General features: G+C 41.7%; 1 protein-coding gene and 1 long non-coding RNA gene across 19 annotated transcripts in view; both read right to left on the bottom strand.

The window, feature by feature from the left end:
- ABI1 (abl interactor 1) overlaps positions 1-1,866 on the bottom strand; it is a 76,547-nt gene extending 74,681 nt beyond the window's left edge. For 11 of the 13 annotated variants that reach the window (XM_052694455.1, XM_052694452.1, XM_052694458.1 and 8 more), the window contains exon 1: positions 1,593-1,822. In XM_052694455.1, coding sequence (XP_052550415.1) covers positions 1,593-1,709 — 117 coding nt within the window. In that variant the 5' untranslated portion in view covers positions 1,710-1,822. Of the gene's footprint in view, positions 1-1,592 lie in introns of all 13 variants that reach the window. The other 2 variants (XM_052694463.1, XM_052694464.1) reach the window with 1 other exon arrangement.
- Positions 1,867-4,494: 2,628 nt separating this feature from the next.
- On the bottom strand, positions 4,495-22,866 carry LOC128086182 (uncharacterized). Of its 6 annotated transcripts, none has more exons than XR_008209278.1 (6): positions 22,504-22,866; positions 21,707-21,911; positions 16,434-16,497; positions 15,753-15,846; positions 7,944-8,178; positions 4,495-6,326 (listed from the first exon to the last, which is right to left on the bottom strand). It is a non-coding gene; the product is annotated as an uncharacterized LOC128086182 (long non-coding RNA). The 6 variants fall into 6 exon arrangements; XR_008209282.1 differs by having other exon boundaries at positions 21,707-21,726; positions 22,504-22,858; XR_008209281.1 differs by lacking the exon at positions 16,434-16,497 and having other exon boundaries at positions 22,504-22,863.
- Between the last annotated feature and the right edge of the window lie 790 nt (positions 22,867-23,656).

Below are 23,656 nucleotides of genomic sequence, written 5' to 3'. Positions count from 1 at the left end.
CTGCAATTACCACACTTATGTATTTGTCATATTTCCCATGAGTAAAACCAAATGAACCTCGCCTCATAGAAGCATTTATATCAGCAGCTTTCTCTGGGTGGAGCAAACAACTCGGAAGAGTAAATACACATTAACTCATATTCCCTCACATACCAAAAATAACAAAATGCTTTAAAATATGACTTTTTAGCACAGTTTTAATCCAAGTATAAAACTCACTTAAAAAAAAAAAAAAGATTTCACATTGAGTTGTTAAAGCTTTATTTTCAGATTCACTGTTCCATTACTATAAGCAGTAAGACAATTCACTGACAACACTAGATGCCAAAGACATGAATAACCTGTATTAAGTGCTCACTGCAGGTAATCCTAGAATAGCTTCGGTTGGAAGGGGCCTTAAAGACCACCCAGCCCCACCCCTACCATGGGCTGCTTCCCACCCAGCAGCTCAGGCTGCCCAGGGCTCCATCCAGCCTGGCCTTGGGTGTCTCCAGGGATGGGGCACCCACAGCTCCTTGGGCAGCTGTGCCAGGGCCTCCAATACACGAGTAATCCACTATTAAGTTCAACAAGTACACTGCACAAGCAGTGCTTCTATTAAAGAAAAAATTTTTGGGAAAGAAAAATGTCAAGGAAAGGCAAATAGAGGTTTCATCTGAGCATTTCCTGATGGTTCCACATCCACACTGGTATGGCTATACATACAGGCTTACTTTCAGAGTTCTGTGCTGCAAATCTTGACCAAAATAAATAAATAAACAAATAAATAACAGTAAAGCGTGCTGGAAGTAGTTTCACTAAATCAGACCTAAAGGCAGAGCAGGAACCACGGGCCGTACAGGAAAAAAGCCCACGCCGAGCGCTGGGGACGCGCCGCAGCCCCGGAGCCTCCTACAGCAGCAGCAGCAGCGGGCCGCGATGATTGCTACAGGATGTCGGATCGCGAAGCCTCCCAGAGGCACGGATTGCCATTTTGAAACACCACATCACGCCTGCCCGCGAGTGCCTGCACACGGGCGCTTCCCGCTCCCGCACGCCGCCCGTTTCGCCGGCCGGCCCCGCGCTGCGGCACGCCGGGACGGCGACCCGTGGCCCGAACGCGGCACCACCACCGCGGATCCCCGCAGAGGACGGCGGTGCACGGTCCCCGCCGGGCTCGGCCGCGGCGCTGCGGATGGCGCGAGGCCGCCTCGCCAACGGCCGCCAACCGCCGCCCCGGGAGGGCAGCCCCCAAGGCGCCGGCTCCGGACCGGCCGCGCGGAGAGGATCGCAGCCCGCCCGCCCCCCCCCAGCCCCCGTGCCCGGCCCGGGGAGATCTCCGGGATGTGACTCATAATGAATACACACAGAGGGGGAGGAAGGAAAAAATAAATAAATAAATAAAAGACACACCCTTCTCCGAGCCGGACTGACATAATAACCCCCCTCCCTTCTCCTCCCGAGCCGGGGTGGGGGGAAGCCGGCCGTTCGGCGGCGAAAGTTGAAAGAAAAAGCAAATCCGGGGGAGCGGCGCGCTGCCCCCGAGGCGGCTGGCGGCTCACGGCTCCGGCCCCGCGCACCCCGCCCCGCAGAGCCGCCCCACCGCCCCTCACCTGGATGTAGTTGTTTTCGCAGTAGTCGGCGACTCGAGTGAGGTTCTGGTAGCTCTCGAGCAAAGCCCGCTTGCCAGAAGGGATTTCCTCCTCTAGTAACATCTGCAACTCTGCCATTTTCCACCCCTCCGCATCGCTTCCTCTTGCATTAAAGAGACAGCGGCAGTGCCGGGCTCGCAACCCGCCTGGTATTGTGGGATTCCTCCTCGCCTCGCTTTCGTGAGCGCTCGCTTTCCCCACCCATCCTTCCCTCTCCGAGGGGAAAGAAAAAAAAAAAAAAAAAAAAAAAAAAAAAAAAAAGCAGCAGAAAAAAACCCGCCCGCTCTGCAGAGCACGCCGGGAGCTGTAGGCGCCGGGCTCCCCACCGTGCGCATGCGCGGAGTGGGGTCGCTCACGGTGCAGCGCCGCCCGGCGGGGAGATGGCGGACGGCGGGGTTGGGCTGTGTTGCGTCACCGCTTGTGTCCCTGCCCCAGCGGCAACAAAAGCCCCAGATCCACTCGTGCTGTGCTGAGGCAGAGTGGGTTCTTCAGCAGAGGGCTAAAGGCTCCATCGGGGAAGCGTTGCTCTTGTAGAAGGTTCGGAAAAACCTCTTAGTCCTACCCTCATCCTCCCTGTGCCAGTGCTGCATCTACCCTTTTCTTGAACGCCTCTCGGGATGGTGACTCCACCACCTCGCTGGGCAACCAATTCCAGTGCCTCACCACTCTTTCCAAGAGGTTTTATCCAACTTAACTCCCCTGGTGCAACTTGAGGCCCTTCTCCTATTGCTGCTACCTGGGAGAAGAGGCTGACCTCCACCTTAGCACAACCTCCTTTCAGGCAATTGGAGAGAGAGAGAAGGCTTCCCCTGAGCTTCCTCCAGACTGGACAACCCCAGCTCCCTGAGCCACTCCCCGTAAGCCTTGTGCTCTAGACCCCTGACAGCTTTTTTCCCCATCTGCGGATACCCTCTAGGGCCTGAGTGTCTTACAGTGAGGTGCCCAAAACCAAACACAGTACTGAAGGTGTGGCCTCACCAGAGCTGAGTACAGGGCGATGATCAGCTCCCTGCTTCTGCTGGCTGCACTGTTTCTGATACAAGACAGAATGCCACTGGCCTCGGCCGCCTGGGCACGCTGCTGGCTTATGTTCAGCTGAGTATTGACCAGCACTCCCACACCTTTTTCCTCAGCACAGTCTTCAAGCCACTCTACCCTAAGCCTGTAGCACTGCATAGGATTGATGTGACCAAAGCACAGGACTTGGCACTTGGGCTCACTGAACTTTGTCACGTTTACTTCAGCCTATCATTATCCTGCAAGATTCTGCCTCCTGTCAGGTTAGGATAAGAAATTTGTAAAATAATGACAGTTGGTGGCACGAAATGGCTAAAACAAGAACAATGTGGTTAGGAGGTATTTAGTGCTGTGCAGAGGCCCTGCCCAGCTGATCATCCTGTAGGAGAGGGTGAGAGGCTGAATCTGAGCTGTGGAGGTCCTTGCAAACGGCTGCCCAGAAGTGGCAACTGACCATTAGCTATTATCAGTTTGTAATATATAACAACTTAAGTATTTGTCTGAGGTAAATTAGATAGCTGTTCTGAAAGTAATGTCTCCTATTTTATTATGTTGGCCCACACCACCAGAAGTGGATGTTGTTGGTATGGAAGCAGCGGTCAACCCTTCCCACCAATATTCTATTACATTTTGTTGCTGTGTGACAGATGGCAGCAGAGGGTCAGTCTGACAAAGTGGCATCTGGCATGGAAGTGCAGATGAAACAAAGATGTGTCACTGAATTCCTCCATGTGGGAAAAATTGCACCAAACAGTGGACGTGAGCACAGTGAGGCAGTGAATGATGCGTTTCAACAGTGGTGACAGTGAGTCACCTCTGCTGGTGCAGATTTTTGAGAACATGACATGCAGGCTCTTGTTCTTTGCTGGTGACAATGCATACCTAATGGTGCTGACCATGTTGTAATATAGTTTTTTGTAGCTGAAAATCTATCAAAATATTATTGCGCTCTTTGTATCTGTTGTTTCCATGGAAGTAAATAGGAGGCATTATTTTCAGAGTTACATCAATCCAGACACTCTCTTACCTCATCTATTGTCATTCAGGACCTCCTGTGGTTGTTGCGGAAGTGTGCAACGCAAGTGGCTTGTTATTCTTTGGGACAATTTTTCTTGCATATCTTTGGGATTTTTTGTAAGTAAAATCCTGTTTTCTGTGATCATACCAGACAAGAAAGCAGTAACAGCAGGTTGTTTCTATGTGGGGATGGCTGAGCCTGCCTTTCCAGTGAGTAACAGGCCGAGGAGAAGCTGTTTCCAAGGGTTGTTACTCATCTCTTGGCTGTGCATTTTGTACACACAAAAGCAACTGCTGTCAGTCTGTATGCTTTATTGGTTGTCCCACAGAAACTCACAGTAGTGAAATATCAACACATTTCAGAAAAATAGTCTGAAATTCATCACAGTAAGAGCAGAGAGCCTCGTCTGTCTGCACAATTGTATATCTCACATGACCACCAGAGTCCATCTTGTGTTTGCAGCACTGAAGCTGCCCTAGTCTGGGCCACACTGATGGTGTCTCCAAGTCAAGGTGGAGAGAGGAGAACATCTGCTTCCCTCCAAAGTCAGCAAATCCAGCTGCACGTTTGGAGCCATGGAAGTGAGGGTAATAGCAGGAGCCCAGGAAGGCCTGCTGGGCTCTGGAGGGACCTCATAGTTCTCATCTGGGAACAGACAGGTGCTTGGATGCTTGAGTTCCCTCTGGGGCAGTGGAGGGTGGAGCTGGTGCACTCACAGCCCTTGTTGTGGGATGGATCTGTACTGCTGTCTTCAGATGGCTGGTTCATTTGTCAGCTTAGTAAAATTATTTCCAAAGTGGTTTCAATAACTCTCTTTTGGACAGCAGGTAATTTTCAACAAAATATTTTTATTTTGGATTCCAAGTGCCCTTTTAAGGTAAAATAATTAAATTTGACCTGTAACAGCACTGAGATATAGATAAGCCTTTAGTGTTTCCCAGGGTAAGTTTGATCAGAAACCATCCTGGGCATTGACTTCTCCGGTGATCATAATACAAAGGCAAATTTGATTTCTCTCTTCAGTTAGGCTACGAATTCCTGTTGGCTTGGCCTGCAGATCACAGACTGGCTTCACTGGAGCTGTTAACATCCTCAAGCAACACAAATGTTGTCAACTCTTCTTAAAATGTTATTGCTGCCCCTGAACTAAGAGATGGAAGACACGTGGGACATTGTGCATTGACTTTTTTCAGTATAGAAAACTCAGCAGTGTGTGTTTTGTTAAACAGACCGTGCTTCACTTCAGCAGGCAACCAAGTCCTGCAAGCAGACACAGCTGCAGCTGAACAGAGCAGCGCTGGCTGCCAGGCAACTCGCCCACCTCAAACAGCTGAGCAGAAGCTCGAGGGGGCTCCAACGAATTTCCACCCAAAAGCCCTTCAACAAACAAATGACGCTCTGCCTCAAACTGCGCTCTTTGAAGACGCCATCAGAGAGCGCCACCTCGTGCCATCTCCCACGGCACAGAGCCTCCCTGGCGGTGGCGGGATTAGCCCGGTGGGTGGGTGGACCTGATACAGGTACCCCCGACTGGCCTCACGCGGAGGTAGCTCACTTCTAGCGGGACATTTTAGCTTAGTGCCGTACTCATTGGGAATCCTGGTGCAGTCAGGCTCAACTGTTCAGGTGAGCAGCCTTAATAGCTGTTGCCCCTGCTGGTTCTCCTTGCTTTCAGAATGTCCCTTCTGGGTCACCTGAAGATCTCTGCACTGTGCTCCTCATGCCTGAGATTCTCAGAGTTTGTATTGACTTAGATGTGAATGACACAGGCTGGTTCCATGAACACGCGTGGTGCATATGGGAAGTGATTTTCAAGTAACTAAAAGTATGGGGCCATTTGAGTGGCCAGGCTGTTAGCCAAACCCAGCAGAACCAGTGCTGGAGCCAATAAAATTTTGGACTTGAGTTGACCCTTTCTGAAGAACACTAATGTATGTCTGAACTGCATTCAATAGATTGCCCCCTAGAAATGGTCTTATTCTTTTGTTTTGTTTTAATTAATCACACTTATCCACTATTCCAGTAAATTGCTGATTGTAAGGAAATGTTAACTAACTTACTCAAGTTACATGCAAGTCTGTAAGAAAGCTAGTTTTCCTGGCTGGGGAGTCTGGCTGATAGAGAAAAGAATGTAATGATGCTTCTCAAGCTCCACTCAAATACCTCATAAATGAGATCCCATTAAAAGTAAACTGTGCATATATACCATTCAGCATCTCAGCTGTCTAAGATTTGCTCCCTCTCAGTGGGACAGGCTCATTTCCAAGGGTACTTCTGAAATGTAGCCCATTTTTGAATGGGAGAAAAATGTAACTCTAAACCCACCTATTTAGAATAGCATCAAAGTAGTAGCATCAAAGCAACTTCTCCTGCACTGTAATTTGTGTAGCTCTGTAGCTGTTCCATTTTCTAGGTATGTCTTTGTTTTTCTGTTGAGAACAGTTCTCCCTTTACAATAGTGTCAATTGGAAAATAACAATTTATTTTTTGATGGTCTGTTTGCTGGATCAATTCCTGGTTCAGCTGTTTAGCTACACAAGCACTTTTGGCAGTGGAAAGGGAGCTGAGGGATTTGAGAGGGCAGCTGGAAGCACAGAGGCCACGAGGTCTGTTCAGATCAGCCGCATCAGCTCTTCTACCAGATGCCAAGCCTCATGCTCCTGTAAGAAGATTTTTGTTGATTACAGTGTTATTGACAATAGGTGTACAAGTGTAGCTGTTCTGGAACAATCCTGCATGAATATGTAACACTATTTTTTTTTTTTCTGGGACCAAAAGGTATTTTGGTATCTTTAGTATTTCCTACATCAAATTAGAAGTAACCACCCAAGAAGCTACTTCACTATGTTGGTTTGCTTTCCTGTCTTTCAGATCTAGTCCACAGAGCCTAGTAATTAACTATATTCATATTTCAACAATCATCAAAGGTTGTCTGAATATCGCAGAGAAAAATGGGACTGCTCCCACTTTTTGGAGGCATTTGTCAGGCTCTCTGCACTCTTGTTGGGCATCTCCATGTGTGCTCTTTTACAAGTAGCATTAAGATTTTTGTCACAGACGTAACAAGCAGCATTGCTCCCTTCTACCTAGCTGGGGGATCCGGGTACTTGAGGTAGGGCTGCACCCCTGAGCCTGGTCCAGGGCCCCTGGCACCCCCCTGCCAGTTGCTAGGCAGCCGTGAGCCATGTGCAGCGGAGCGCCAGCCAGGCATTGCTAGGCAGCCTGAGCCGCTGGAGAGCACAGAATTAATAAGATTCAAAATTGCTGCTTTGAGAATGCACAAGATAAGAGCAGCACAAAAATAAATAGTTCCACTGTATTTTGACGTGACCTATAATATATTTTCACTTGCAGGATTTTGTCTTCTGCTTCAACCTCATTTTTATAAAGCGTTCTCTGCATCCCTTCTTCATGCTTATCATCACTTTTCAGCAGTCTCTGATGTCAGCGATCCTTCCTCTGCTCTCATCCCCATGACCCTTTCCTCAATCTGTCATCTCAGCTGTTCCCCTCCCATGCTCTGCTGGATCCCCTGTTCCTTTGGCCTCTTTCACTTTGGTTTTCATTCTTTCATCTTCCCCAGCGCAGCCTCCAGGCACTAGATTGCCTCCTGACTTTACCTTTCCATTTTCGTTGCACCAACAAATTTGTCCCATATCTTGTTTCCAGCTCCTAATCTAAGCCCCCAGCGCTGTCATTATGCCCAGCTGCTCGTAACATGGTAGACTTTTCTTCTTAATCCCCCAAAATGCAGCACATCATGCAGAGGAGTGCATGCAGTGCCCTAAAAGCATTGGAAAAGTGAAGGATCCAGGCTGTTTTGTTGCTGCCATACCTATGCAGAACCTAAAGAATGTCCATTTCTTTCTTCCAAGACCCAAACCAGATAATATAGATACTGTGGTATCTTGGTGACAAGTGACAAGATGGTTCTTATACCAGTAACAAATAAGGCTAAACTGTTTGGTTATAATAGCATCTCAAGGAAGGGCTGGTATAAAGCAGCCACATAAAGCAGTAGGTGGATACCTGGCTGTGATCTTTTTTACTTGCAAATCTTTTTTGGCCTTCTTTTATATCATGGCTTTGTGGGTGGTTAGTCTCAATATGAAAAGAATCAATCCAATTGCAAGGGTAGGCACTGAGTGATAGTTTTCTGAATGGACCCATGCAGGTTTGGCCCAGACATCAGTTGGTAGGCTGGAATTTCCTGAAGGAATAGCTGTTGGAGAATGACAACCCTTTAAAAAGGAAGCTTTTCTTTGTTGCATACATACCCAATAAAATTTCCCCTGAGTAAGATTTCTCACTCTATGTAGAGCTTCTTATTGAAACCAGAGAGAGACTGTTCCCAGAAAAAGTAATATTCTGGCAATTAGCAGTGATATATAGAGGAATGTAGACTTGCAGATGCAAGTATACCATGTCTCTGACTTGAAAGCAGGCACTGGGAGGTTGATGCCTCGTGTCAGCAGTGTCTTTGACTCTCATAGTTCTTTGGAGTGAGCTTCCCTAACAGGAAAAAAAACACAACTCAAGGTCTTGAGAAATGTTTTGAAGTCTCAAAATACTATTAGTACCATTTCTGTTCTGTTTTGCACCACTGGATAACAGCTATGAAGATAACACAAATGAAAATCTTCCAGAGTGTAATGAATGCACAAACCATTATGGGTTTGGTGGAGCCTGTTTGCTCAGGTATTATTTACAGGGTTGTCACTCCTATAACTGCTTCCTAGAGATGTAGATCCTAGGATGGCTTCGCAAATTCATGCAGCACTGCATGGCCTCAGGCTAGTGGTGAAAACAGAGCTAATACGCTATTTCAAGATATACTTACTATATACAGAACAGAAGTGTCTCTTTTTGGTGTACCCTGGAGCATCCCTAATGGCAACAGCATCCAGGTTTTCCTATTGTCGTCATTTCCCGTCTTGCATGACGCTAGGCGAGGGAGACTTGACCACTGTAATACCGTCAGCTAGTTTTCGTATACACTCAAAATTAATTAGTTCACTGTCATGGCTATATCTAATTGCAACTCTCAGCTTAATTTATTTCCTGTCCTCATTACTAATTGTCTCCATGTTAATTGGATGGGTAAGACCCAGAATGCAGTAAACATCTAAGCTTCAGTTCTCTTTGTCTCAGAGCTAACATTTGATCAATCTATGAATTCTTTTTTTTTTTTTTTTTTTTATCCATTTAAAATGCTTACTTACATTTTTGTGCCACAGAAAAAGAAATCAAAGACTCTTCCAAAGGTTCTTAGCATAATGCAAAACCTTAAAAGAATACATTAGTGCAAAGGCAGTTAAATTGCACAACTGCATAGTATTTGAGGAAATTTGAGCACGGACAGGAATTACTTTTACATATTTTCTATTGAAAAGATTGGAGTTTTTCTAAGGCCTGTGGTTTTTTGATGCAGATTAAAAGCATTCATGTTCCGTACTGATTAATTGGTATGCCTCTTTTGCATTTAAATATATACTTCGTTGAATTGCAGTTTTCCATCACAAAGCAGAAAAGAAAAAATAATTAAATGATAACATCATGCTAGTGCAGAAAGAGTGTTATTTTCACAACAAAAACAAACATTTGACAGCAATTCTGCAGTGATAGTATTTTTCAACACAATAGTAGGATGGCAAAATAAGTCACAGTATAATAGCACTTTTTCTGTAAGTAAAAACACATTACGGATGTTGGATTTGTTCCAGGTCCCACTAAAACGGTAAGGCTTCAACTGGAAGTAATATTGAGTCTGTGGGGTTCAGCTGTGTTTGAAAAAGAGTATCTTCAATAGCCATTGAAGCCAAAAGTAAAGGGATTGGATGCAGAGCAACTCTTGCATGCACTTGTCTACTGAAAATCATTTCCACACTAAGATAACAGTGACATCCTCCTTGGCATTGTCCTAGTCAGAGTCCAAGCACAGACTGTGCAGATAATGAGGGCAAAAGTCATTACCCATAGACTGAGGCTATTCTCTGTTGGGAGCATTTTAAAATAAATCAGGCCATTTAGTGCATTTCAATGGAATTTAACGGCTAAGCACAGCTCAGAGTAAACATTTTTTTCTTTCTTGTTATGTTTCATTACGTAACAGGAACAATCTTTTGTGCCTGTGAGATTGATTACATGTCTCAAACCTAGCTGAGCTATTAATCAATCTCTGCAACCTCTTATTGTTTCCTGGAGCACAACGCAGTAAAAATTCTCCTTTAATTATCACTAATGAAAGTTATCTCCAGTGAAAGTGAATATGTTCCACTGGAAAGTGACTTGATTCAGAGGGCAGCAAATGCAAATATAAACTATCTTTATGATGCATAGGCACCATTGGAAGCAAATATGTAAATTACTAATGGCAGGTTCCTGCTATGCTCAACAATTTGGTGTCAACATTAGCTGTGAAGGTTTCAATTTATTTGAGCATAACCATAATAATCCCACAGTATTTTTCTGACCATTGTACTTGTTGAAGGGTTGGGGACTTTTAAACACTATCATGTAATAAATATATATGTATTTAATACTAAAAATGCTTCCAATATCATTTAAAAGGATTTGGAGTACCAAATGGATTAATTATTCTTGCCAGATCTTCTTATTAAATAACGAAACTGTCTGACCCTTTACTCTCTATCTGACATGTTTGTATTTCTTAAAATGTCTTTGGAGTATAAGGTGGAATCTATCTAGGAATCTCTCAGTGGAAGAGATCTGATAACAAAATATATCCATTTATAAACAAGGAAATAATGGCTACATTTCTTTAGTATTATTCTAACTACAAAGGAGATCAAGATGCTGCTTTAAATGGGAGATGTAGTGTACTGTAATGTACGCGAAATCTGTTGTTAAGCACTGCCTTCTAATGCTTTTTTTTCAGTTGGTTATACCTTTGCCAGTCTTATTTTACCCCTAACAGCACACATTTCTACTTCAGGCTTTTTTTTTTTTTTTTTCTTCAGGGAATTTATGAGAAAGAAACACTGAGAAATGCAGTCTATTTAACCCATTACAAATATTTCAGTGAGAGATTAAAGCACCAGCAGCCCTTTATTTTGATGAGGACTTTGAAGTTTGGCAGAAGGTAATTTCAGGGATATGGCTCTTGTTCCTTCTGAAAAAAAACTGACAACATTTGGTTAATTTGTACGTTTCTAAAACCACTGTATGTGCATATTGTCAGTAGAGTTTTTAGCGTTAGTATACATCTACTCAGAGATCAGTCTGCACTGCTGATATTTCTCTGTGCACTAAAAGGGCCAAGAGATGTTCTCTGCATTTATTCTTGTTAACTATACAGTATCACTGTGAAATAGAAGGATTATATCCCCCATCAGTGGATAAATATGTAATATACTATATGTCAATATGGAGTTAATAGCATTAATAAAATATACTACGTATTCATACTACATATATATATACACTACCAATTATTCCTGTTATATAGTGGTAATTTGCTGCAGGTCTAAACAGCCAAATCCTGATGCTGGTTTTGCTATTGGCCACATACTGGAGCCTCAGCAGGCTAAAACAATATATTAACCAGTTAATTATCTAGTGGGCATATCCTATGCATGACCATCATCCTGTGGTCTCGTAGACAAGTTGATGTTTGGCTGTATATCATACGTGCTTATAAAGGGGGCAAGTCTTTTTTGTCAGAGAAATTTGTAGAAACAGACTCTTTTGAAAATTCTTTTGGTTTCTAGAGAAAGAAAAAAATTATTTTGTCAGAAAGAATTGGGCTGAATATCTTCTCCTAAATGGCTAATATAAATAATTTTTTATTATTATTATTTTCATTGTGTAGCTTGAAAAGTTGCTCACCTGATTTCATATAAAAGAATTTGGTATTCAACTGCTCTCTTGTTCTGCATTATGAAGACAGCAGCAAATTTGACATATGGTGCCTCATCCAAAAGCATCATTTCTTTATAACTGAAAAAGCTCCATTTCAGTTAACTCTTTTAATGTTAGTTACAGTAGCCTCACACTGTCTAATAGTCTATTAGAACATTAAAGTTGCTAGAATGTGATTTACCATTACGGTTCTGTGAAGGTTATAAATTACATCAACCAGTAACAGAAGCCTACATCTCAAGTCATTCTGTTGCTGCAGTTCAGCCGGAAGGCAGCTGGTGTTGGCCGAAGTAGCAGTGAGTCAGGCACCAGCCCGCTTCCTTCTGGCGTGACCACCGCTATCATGGCCACATGGCACGCTGGGATTAGGCTGGAAGCAACTAGCTCCTGCCTTGGTCCGTGGCAAATAGCAGTATTCTATGGATCTGAATCTCTTATTTTAGCCCTTAGGCAGTATTAGTAAGAATTCAGAAATGACTGAGAAAGTTGTATATATCAGTAGAATATGTTGCTTTTCAGACTTTATAATTTCAAGTGTTCCTACTGAATATGGCCTGGAGCTTCCAATACAAAAGCTGTCAGACATTTCTGCAGCTCTAAGGTACTGCACAGCTTCTGCAATCCTAAGGGTCGCACTGCCATATGACTTTTCACAGATTTGCATACAAATGTATTTTTCTAAGGTTTGGTGAGGTCATTAGGGAATATATTTGTTTGTAAGTGCCCAGGAATAAGGATCACAGCAACAATCTACTGATTCATGTTTATTCCATTGCTAAGGCTTATTCACAAAAAAAGATTCTACAAGTTATCTTGATCCATGTAAAACCATTTTAGTGCAAGAGCTTTTAATCAAATGAAAGGTGAGGTTTTGTTTCAAAGTACTGGTGGTTCACAAGGTACAAAAAATAAAGAGATTATTCATTATGAAGTGAGAGTTCTCTTATGCAAGGTTATACGGAAACAATTATATTGATTTCAAGTTCGTGCCTTAATATATGTTAAAATCTCGTGACAGTACACTGGCTTTGTTTGCCCCCACAAGCAGACCTTTCTTATCATTTATCTTCTGAATTTATGTTAGAAAACTTCAGAATAATGAGAGAGCATGTTTCACCCTCAGCTAGCATTTCCTTAAGTAAGCAATGCACTACTTGTTTTATGTAGTAGTGGCTGAAACAACTGGAAGTTAAGACGTCAGCTGATTATGGTTGATATAATTTATATTTCTTCACCTCTATTGGTTAATAATAAGACATTTTAGTCACAGCAAGGTTTATTTTGATATAAACTGGTAATCTGAAAGCTAATCTAAAGACACAAAGGCAATATATGTCACCAGTTCTAGCTGCAGGGTTGGTTAGAATGATATTTCTTCCTTCTCAGTATTACTGACATTTGGAAATCTGTTTTTATGTTTGTTTATATTACTCCTTAATAAATCCAGGATAATTTTGCACATCTTCTCCTACCAATTAAAGTTATTTGGTTTTGTTCAGCCATTTCTCAACATCATACCTGTAGAAAGGAGAGGACAGAAATTTGTTTTCTGTAAGACACACCGTCTCATCTGTTTTTCAGGGAGGGTCACATTACATTAATGAAATGATGTCACAGCAAGATGAAAGAATCGATCCTATCTACTTACCCAGCCCAGATGTTTAGGACACACCTGACTTCTGTGTGGGTGTGAATGAAGGAACATATTTACCTCACACGTGCAAAGCAACAGTAAAAAAAAACAACAACAACTGTGCTCCAGCAGGACGGGAGTACCTGTTACCATACCACCAAAGTGCTTCAGCTTCGTTGTGGGAATCTAGCTCTTTTATAAACAGCAGTGTAACAAGCCCCAGTGGCAATCAACTGTGCCATGGGCAGAGAGGTTTCCTAAAACAGCTGCATAATGCAGGAGCTTCTGCTGGTGTGGTTTTGTAGCCCAAACTTGGCGCTTTTCACACCAAGAAAAATCTGTAGCCTTGGCTTTCTTAGGACATTTCAGCTGTTCAACAGAATCCAGTTTATTCTGGTTGGAATGGGGTAGAGGTATTTCTGAGAGCAGCTCCAGAGGCAGATCAGAGGGGCAGCAAAAGGCAGCTGTGGGTATGGAGGAGGGGGTGACTTCTTCAGCCAGCTTGGAAGCCTCTGACAGGGAATGTGTGAATGCAGTCGGTGTTCATAGTAAAGTTTTAAAAATGCATTTACTCTATTAAAATGTAATCTAAATCAATTAAAAGGGTGAGCGATTTGAAAATTAATCATTTGTATCTATTTTGCTTTTAACTCCTGGCCTTTGACTAGATGGGGAATTGAGTTTTATGACAGTGAGCTGACACCTTTGTTCTGTTGTGTGGTAGCAATGATAATGGGAGGACGAGTTGGACTAGATCTTGTAGGTCCTTTCTGACCTTGTGATTCCATGATTCTATGCCATTCTACTCTTTTGAATAGTGCCTGATCTGTGAGCTAATCTGATAAATGAAGACATTTTGTGCCCTTTGTATGCATTTTAAAGAGCTTGAGTGTGCAAACACACTGCTCTGGATATGGTGGGCTCCATAAGAAAGCAAACATTTTGAGACATGAAACAGATGCAGACCAAAGGAAGTAAGGTCCATTTGCAATGAATGAACATGCACCACAGAGCTTCTTTCTAGGGTGAGCATGAGTCTTCCCTTTTAACAAAACTATTTCAAATGACTTTGTTTTCACAAGTTATTCCCAACCCTTTTCTATTCCTCTTCTTAATAATGTAAAATGCCCAGGACTGTTCACATCAGGACTCATTCTGCTTCTTTTTATACCCCAATTTCCTATTTAAGACCTGTGAGACAATTTCATATTTCTAATATCTGAGGTTAAAAAGTCATTATTTTGTCATTTCTGTGAGTATTTGTTCTGTTTCCATTGCCTATACCAATTATGGCATGGGTTCTTTGATGAAATGATGCTGTAATGATGCAGCAAACATGAAACCCTTTCACAATATTCAAAAAATATCCATCTGTTAGTTCTGCTGTGGACACAAATCTGAGTAAAATAAGGATAAAAATAAAACACAGGGCCAGTATTTCTGATAACCCAAGGCTCTCCTTTGTAAACGTGCACAGGACTTTATTTTACTATTGCGACATCAGTGGGATGCCCTGGTGGTGAGCTGCAGCACGTGCACAGTCATAGACTTAGCTCAACAACTACTCTGTCTTCAAAAGACTCAAATTGGGGCTGTAGTTACAGTGTTTTAGGATTTGTATCAAAAATGGTCTCTCATTCCTTAATATGTCTGCCATGCAGTTTTGGATTTGCTTACAGAGAAGATAGGGTATCTGTGGTGAAAGCAGGGTAGGCAGCCTTGTGCCTACAGCCACATGAGCTACAGCACAACCCAGCTAATTTGGGGATGAATGGACTATTTAATCTCTTTCTTTGATCTGTTCAATACACTGCTGATAGCAACAGCTAATATTGCACTGAATAATTCAATATGCATTATCACTGCTTTATGTTTTATGGATGTACAGATATGTGTATAGCTGATCTTTGCATTGTTTCCTCTACAATAAATCAGAATGCATTCATATATATTATCCAAATACTGGAATATTTGTAAACCTTTTTGAAAAAAAAAGTCAGTGCATAGTGTCAACAGTACATTTATCATTATATAGGAACATAGGCTTTGGGATAACCAATGCTACTAATCAAAAGCTTTCCTTCTTAATACTTTAGATGTATATGTGCATATATAAGTAATTATATTCTAAGTTTTAATTTTTAATCTGGAAAAAACTCCTGAGCTGACATTTCATAGAGGCAGTGAAGCAGAAAAGACTTTTATGGGTAATACAGATCAAAATTCTAGAAGTACTACCATGCAAAGGATTGAAAAAACATTCTGAAAGTTCCTCTTAAAAATGGTCTAGATAAATAAGTGAAAAAACAAAAGCAACTCCCTTCTGCAAAAAGTTATAAACTGGGCTGAGCTGCTTGTAATGCAAGATTTGCAGCTGACAGGATTCATACAAGTCGAAAGTAATCCACAAAGAAATTTGTAGCTCTGTTTAAAAAAAAAACTTAGAAACCCAAAGCTCATCCCATCTGCAGAGTTTCAAAGAGACATGAAATGATACAACATCAGGTGAGCAAACAGAGCAACAAAAACAGATCTTTAATAATAGTACTTTAAGTGTATTTTTTTGGCTTACAGTAAAGGGAGAACAGAGAAGATCTAGTTATCTGCAGGTTCTAAATTTAGATATTCCTAAATCGGCACGTCCAGATTAGTCACATCCAAGAGTTCTAAAAGAGCCAGCAAAGAGCAGATTGTTAATATTAATTCTCAGTCAGTTTTCAAACACTGGAGAAATTCCAGAGCGCTTAAAGAATGCACAGGTTGTGCCACTATTGAAAAAAAGATTAATAACCATCGTAGTCCTATTAGCTTAACATTGATCCCAGGTACGCGAGACAATGACCAACAGGAGATTCCATTAAGAAGCAGTTAATGAAGGCTATCTTAATAATGCAAATGAATAGGAATGTATAGGGAAGTACACATATATTCAGGATAACTCAATGCCCTTTCTGTGAGAACATATTTGATAGATGAACCTGTCTGTCTGTCTTTCTATCTACCTACCTATTTATTTATACACCAACCTACCTATCTACATGTTTATCTACTACAGACTGCATAGCATATGTATTCAGATTTCTGTAAAATACTCAGCTTTGCAATTAATTTTGATTGAAAACTACAGTAAAGCTCTAAAAAAAGACCACCGTGATTAGGAGATTGAAAAAAAAAGTTACAGGAACAAATTGTCATGATAGAATAATCTGATGAGTGAGTTGCAAAAACAGTGTTACAGAAGATGACCACTTACACTTGGAACTGCACTTGTTGGAACAAAAACTTGAAGAGTACACACTTCTCACATGGGTCCTCAGCTACAAACAGGATATGAGAATCGTTACTTTTAGGCTCTTGACCATCTCAACAGTCAAAAGAGTCAACAAATTCTGGATGTATGAATGGGAATATTGCATCTGGATAAGCCAGTATCTCATTCCTCAACTGCTTCTTTGATACTGATACAACTATTACTGCAGCATTGTACCTAGCAGTGGCACCTGTGATTTATGAAAGGAAGGACATAAGAATGAATTCGCTAAAGTGGAAACATCACTGAATTCAATTCCAAATAAAAGCAATAAATGGTCTGCTTAGTTTCTATTTATAAAGATTCATAGAAGGATTGTCGGTGAATCTTTCATGAGAATTATAGTGAGCTGTGAAGGCCAACATGCAAAGTTACAGAAAGATTTTTAAAAACAAAAAACAAACAATCAAAAAAAAAAACAAACAAGGTAGGCAAATAAATGCAATAAATAGGGCATATTTTCATCATTCTCTTTTGTATGGCAAATTTGTAATACTAACATTTGCTTTCAGAATGCTTTTAAGTGATCTATTTGACCACCAAAGACCTGGGCTTAAGTGATGATGTAAGTGCTCTTTAATGGCTACATCTTTGGTTAAAGATTGATAATGGTTGCTGAGGCTGCCCTCTGCCCTCTTTTAGATAACTCAGTGTGACAAACAGACTTTGACAAAGTTTGTTTTCAGTCACGTAGCTGCCCAGCCTGCCACTCAGCTGGGGCTGCATGTATCTCTCTATGTACAGCAGACTGATTTGACTAGAAATACTTTTTCAAAGTCTTCCATGGATTCAACAATGTTTTTCCATTGTATCTCAATTGTCTCTATTTCTTTTATTGTTTTCTTAGGAACCAAAAGTAACGTACCTTGAGAACTATTAAGCAGACTTTTTGATTTTTTTCCCCCTACTTTTTGGGAAACAAGAACTGACAGCTGTCTTTCCTCATTAACCTTTCTGGAATTTACAGAATCTTCAGTACCAAGGAAAAAAAACAACAACACCTAAGACATTTAATTACTTCTTTTGTCCTAACTATTAATCCAGTCATTTTCAGCTCTTATTAATATTTCATTATATTTTATTATTTCCCCATTTTAAATGGGGAAAAACTGGAAGGTTCTTATCAATTGTAGTTCACCTGGCTCCCTCATCTCACTGAAGCAGGCAGACCGTGTCACCCAAAAGTCTGGAGCAGAGATGACTCGTCTGTTTCAGTCCAGAAGAAATCATCTGACACTAAAGACTGAAACAATGCCTGAATGTCAGATTTATTTCACAACACAGCTTCTCAGATAAACTTTATTGGATAATGGCTAGCACTAGGCATGACCTGATTTTGAGGGTGAAAAAGCCATGGTATTAAAGCTGGCTAACTGCCACTGTGTTCTGAAGAAGTCAGGTTTTTTATAGGACTCATGGGGCAATGGACCTGAGTGCTAATGGAGACTGTAATGAAGTAGTGTTGAAGCACCCAACTAAACTCAGTCTAAAGTCCTTTTGAGGGTTTGTTTGTTGGAGGACTTACTCCAGTAAATCATCCCTATCTGTTAGATCAGGTTGTTGAAACCCACTGACCAAGAATTCAGTGGTATATTTTCTGCCAGAATAAAGATAGACTCAGGACAAAAAACACTTGAATTCAGTCCTCCTTGCCAGTTGTATTCCAGGTTTTGTGTACTAGTAAATATGTTTCATGAAAATATTTCAGCAATATCATTTTTCAGAGTCTAGAAAGAACAATAACTTTCGTTTGCTAGAATTTTAAAAGAACAGGCCTAAACTGGGGATGTTATTTTTTATTTCCTTCCAGAAATTGAAAGAAATATCACAAGAGCTGTCTGGCTATAAATATGCCATTGCATAAGCACATTAATGCGATACAGCCACAGTATTTTGTTTGCTATTCCCACAAGGCAAATTACACAACGATAGGCTTCTAAAACTTTAGCTGCACTAGTAGCAAGGATAAGAAGCGCAAATGTCAAAACATAAAACAAAGTTCGATTTTCAGAATTAAATTCTACTAATTTGCATTATGAAAATGCGTAACACTATGAACATCCCCAAATCAACCAAGCAAGTCCAAATTTATATCATTTTAAATGACAACGCAATTTAACTACTGGTTACTACATTTTTTTACTGAAATAAAAGAATGTTTGTTCTGAGCAGTCTGCTCCTGCTGTTTATAAGAAGACACAGTCTGCCATTGCTGCAAGATGAAATTCTAAAGCTCATTTCTTGGCTGTGTACGGGCACTGGATTTTTTTAATGTTCTTTCTGGAATATGCGAAACCTGAACAATTCTGTTATTACTATCTGCTGGCTTTATAACAATACCTTGAGGCATTAAGGAAAACTGAACTTTATTAAAAATGTCATAAAAGAAATGAATAGTAAGCTTGAAGAAAAAAAGAAAGGCATTATACTTTACACCTGCAAAGATGTAAACTTGTAAAAGGTTTCGACTTCATAAATAATATATAGTTAAATGCAAAGTCAAATGCTGCTAAATGTCTTTAGAAGTATAATAATATTTTGTTCTCCAAAAGATGTATTATGACACAGATTTGAGCTGATATTTCTGTTACTGCATCCTCTTTTTTGAAACACATGAGCTAGCGGGAGGCAGGTGGGGGAAGAAAAACATAGCTCACAATATTGACTGCTGAAAGACCTGAGATATCTAAACTGAATATCTTGAAAGGGATTTAAAATTGGATATGTCATCTTTAACCCTTCTGGTGACATGGAGTCTTATCGTTAGGAAAAGTGGCCTAATGATTAAAAATAATTCCATTATTTAATCCCCAACTGTGAAATTAGTTGGTATTTCTAGTTGAGGAAAGTATCTGAACTTCACAAGAAAACTTCCACTCCCAAAGGCATTATTGTTCATTTCAAACTAGTCTTTTCCCCACAGGGCTTTTCCTGAAGAACAGAGATTATCCTAACATGAGAAGACAAACTTCAACTGCTGTTTTTACAATATTCAAGGTAAGCAAATAGTTCTCTTTCTCCAGAGCTCTTGATTTTTACACAAATACCTTTCATAATTTCATTAAAAATCATGTAGTAAATGTCAACTGACACATTAGCCTTTCTACTGTGAACAATGTAGAAAATTACTCCTTAGACTCCTTTGCTCTATCCTTGGACAATATCTTTCCATTCCTCACAAGCATGTACATTTGAATTAGAAATTTTAATGCTAATTTAGTTCTTCATAATTATGACTATTAGTTTTTAAATAATTCATTCTCTCTCTGCTGGATTACATACTTCAAAAAGTAAGCTTCACTAAAATTACATGCTCTTGGATCTGGTAGCTTACAGACTTGCTCATAATGCATATGAGACTCTGGTCTACTTTCTTAAGCACCATTTAAAAATATTTCTGTGAAATACTCTGCTGTGATTCAGACCCTTGAGGGAGCAATTGGCATAATTGGTTCCAGTTTCTGCTTTTCACTTGCATAATGTTACTGACTCCTTTGTCCCAGTAAAATGAAGGTGATCATAGGATCACAGAATATCCCAAGTAAGAAGGGGACCCATAAGGATCAAATTCAACTCCTGGCTTCACACAGGACGAACTAAAAATCGAACTATATTTCTGAGTGTTATCCAAACATCTTTGATCCACAGCAGCTTGGGACTGTGCCCACTGCCTGGGGAAGCTTGCTTTGTGCTCTCCAACCTCTGGTGGATAAAGTTCTTGGGTCCCCCACCTGACCGTTCCCTGACTCAGGTCCTGTTGCTGTCGTGCCCTCTGCTGAACAAGAGCCAGCAGTGTGCCCCGGTGGCCAAGGTCAATGGCGTTCTTGTGTAGCCTGCTGGAGAAGGGAGGTGATTGTCCCCCTGATACTCAGCTCTGATAAGGCTGCACCTTCAGTACTGAGTTCGGTTTGAGCTTCTCATTACAAGAAAGACATTGAGGCCCTGGAGCGTGTCCAGGAAAGGGGAAAAAAGCTGTGAGGGGTCTGGAGCACAAGTCTTATGAGGAGTGGCTTATAAGGAACTGGGATTGTTCAGTCCGGAAAAGAGAAGGCTCAGGTGAGACCTCCTCTGTCTCTACAACTGCCTGAAAGGAGGTTTGTGCTGAGGTGGTGGTCAGCCTTTTCTCACAGGTAGGAAGAGAGGGAGCGGCCTCAAGTTGCACCAGGGGAGTTTCAGGTTGGATATTAGGAAAAACTTCTCAGAAAGAGTGGTGAGGCACTGGAATGAGCTGCCCAGGGAGGTGGTGGAGTCACTGTCTCAGGAGGTGATGTTGTACTAAGGAACATGGTTTAATGGGCAGCATTGGTGGTAGGTGGATGGTTGGACTAGATGATCTTAGAGGCCTTTTCCAACATTAATGGTTCTATAATTCTACGCTGGTAAGTAACCAGATAGCAACGCTCAGCGCTGCCCCTCTGCTCCCTTCATGAGGAGCTGCAGGCCACCATGAGGACTCCTCTCAGTCTCCTCTGGGCTGAACAAACCAAGCAACCTCAGTCACTCCTCACAGTCTTGCCTTCCCTATCTTTGTAGCTTCTGTGATCTTCTGGGATGCACTGGAAGCATCTGCTAGAAAGTTAGTTCAGATCTGGAGTACAAATAAGAAGGACACTGAGGGACAGTGTCACCTTACATGTGGCATAGAAAGAGAAGGTACTTAGCACATCAGACCTTGATACACTGTCCTGTAGCACTGCTGGACTCAACAACCACCCCTACTCCCTCTGTGAAGAACAGGTCTGAGTTTATACTGAGTTTATCCTCAGGATCAGGATCTTGTCTGACTTTTCTTCAGTACCCTGTAAATGTTCTCCTTCCAGGACTAGAACAGCACACTTGCATACAGGATTTCTTATCTTAACATTTCAAGAAATGCCTCATATTAGCAATTCACATACTCTCCTTTAGTGGACTATGAAGTACCAGCTAAAGAGAAGTGTGACAATAGAAAGTACTGAGACATGTCAAGTGTCACACATTACACACACTGCCAAACCACTCGTAGCAGAAAAAGGAAAGGAAAAAAGAAAAGGAAAAAAGAAAAAGAAAAGGAAAAGGAAAAGGAAAAGGAAAAGGAAAAGAAAAAGAAAAAGAAAAAGAAAAAGAAAAAGAAAAAGAAAAAGAAAAAGAAAAAGAAAAAGAAAAAGAAAAAGAAAAAGAAAAAGAAAAAAAGAAAAAGAAAAAAAGAAAAAGAAAGAAGAGCTGCTCATACTTACAATTGCTTTGGCAGCTGCTCCTGCATAGTGACAGAAACACAATCAAGTTCAACACAGAGATCATTATCAGATTTTACAAACGTGGTCATTCTGAACAGGTTCCCAGAAGATGCAGAAGATGTCAGAGAGTTATCAAATAATTTTGTTCCCTAAGTAATGAAGTCAAGGTCCCCAGATTGCGACAGGAATGTAGATCCACTCTTATCTTTGTGCAACAGATCAGAAGGCTTTCTTTATTACTTATGCTTCAAATCCAATTGTTGTTAACTCTACATGGAACTCACTACACTGAGAATACAGTATGTGCACACAAGGACAGTTAATGGCATGCTAGTTAATATCATATATAAGCATTTAAATTAAATAGTCATTTCTGATGTGCTCTCACAGGCTCACCAGCACTCATAATTTGCCTCTCATTTACTATTTCATCCATGTCTCAGAGCATGATGGTACTAATTATTTTGAATTACTTCATTTTCAAGTGCCTCATTCTGGGTTTACGGATCTTACACACCTTCAGTGCAAAGATGGCGGCTTCTGTTTTGCACACAGCCATTAAACAGGTTGTCATTTGCATCTCCTCCTCCCAGTGAAAGTCTGGGAAGCAGACTGCGTTTCTCTTAAATCAATTAAATGGTAAATGTAATTATAGATTTTCTCAGGTAAATAGAATTTACACATCATCTGGCCTCACAAGAGGACCTTCATTTCCTTATTACTTTTTTGCAGTTAACTCTTTGCACACTCAAAGAACCCATATTTATACAGAGACCCACTTATCTTCAAACAAACACCTTTGATCTGTGCTTCTGTCGTTCCTACCTTTGTGGATAGAAAGGAAGATGGATATTGGTATAAAACATACAAGAGTTTTAGAAATCTCCCACTAGGGATGAAAATTTCAGAGAAATTCTTCTGTAACAATTGTGTGAGTGGAGCAGTGATGTTTATAACATGGGTTTGTCCTTTGCCCACTGTGATGAATCCTGTCTGAACACCTCTGCAAGTGTCAGCTGCTCTCCAGCAAAGCTCTCCCTGGCCAGCTGGCTGCTGACCTTGTGGAACGAAGTAGCTCAGCGGAGTATGGGCTGATCAGCATTAATTCCCTCTCTGTGAAGCTTTTGCTTTCCCACCAGAGGGCACATACTGTGAGCGCACAACTGCCTTAAGAAGAATTTAAAATACATTTTAATGTGTACCAGATATAGGAATTGATTGGAGTGCCAAGGTTTTGTACTCTGTGTAGAGAGGCTACTAATTCATCGTGAGACTCACTGGATAAACTATTCCATTTGCTACAAAATCAGTTTTAGCATACTTTTGTCTGATTGTGTGTGCTGATGCACAGTGCTTTTGGGTAAGGGCATTTGTTTAGCTACTGCGACAGCTCACTGTACCACAACAGCACTCATTCTGAACCCCACAGCAATAGCCATTTCCGTGGTTCCAGGCTTTAAAAATTTAGGAATGGGATTTTAAATTAAGTAGGAGTCATTGAAAGTGTAAACACAGAGATATTTCAGCTGAAGTATGTGGAAGCGGGGGTAAGAGGCAACTGTGAGAGGGCAGCAAGCAGCAAGGTGGATAGGCCAGCAGGGGATCCCCTGAAGGTACACGGTCAGCACCGTAAATGGGCTGAGCGCGACACATTTTGAACGTTCACAGACATCCCGGCGTTGGAGGCCGCAGCGGACGGGCAGGCCGCGACGGCGAGGCCCACGGCACCACACAGCCAGCCGGGCGCCGTGCAGTGCCGCGCCACCAGGCCCCGGAGCCGGGCGGTGGCGAACTACGATTCCCAGCGAGCCCCGGACAGCTCCGGGGCGGTGCGATGGGAGGGGAAGAGCGCTGTTGAGGGAGACATAACATGGGCGCCTAACGAGGGGAGGAAGGTAGGGGTGGGCCTTTGGCCGTACTAGGGGCGTTGGGGGTCGCGCTCGCTCTACA

This window comes from Tympanuchus pallidicinctus, unplaced genomic scaffold (genome assembly GCF_026119805.1).
Source record: "Tympanuchus pallidicinctus isolate F22 unplaced genomic scaffold, pur_lepc_1.0 scaffold3, whole genome shotgun sequence".
NCBI classification, from domain to species: Eukaryota; Metazoa; Chordata; class Aves; order Galliformes; family Phasianidae; genus Tympanuchus; species Tympanuchus pallidicinctus.
The sequence above is the reverse complement of the archived record's forward strand: the minus strand, read 5'-3'. Positions and strand labels throughout refer to the sequence as shown.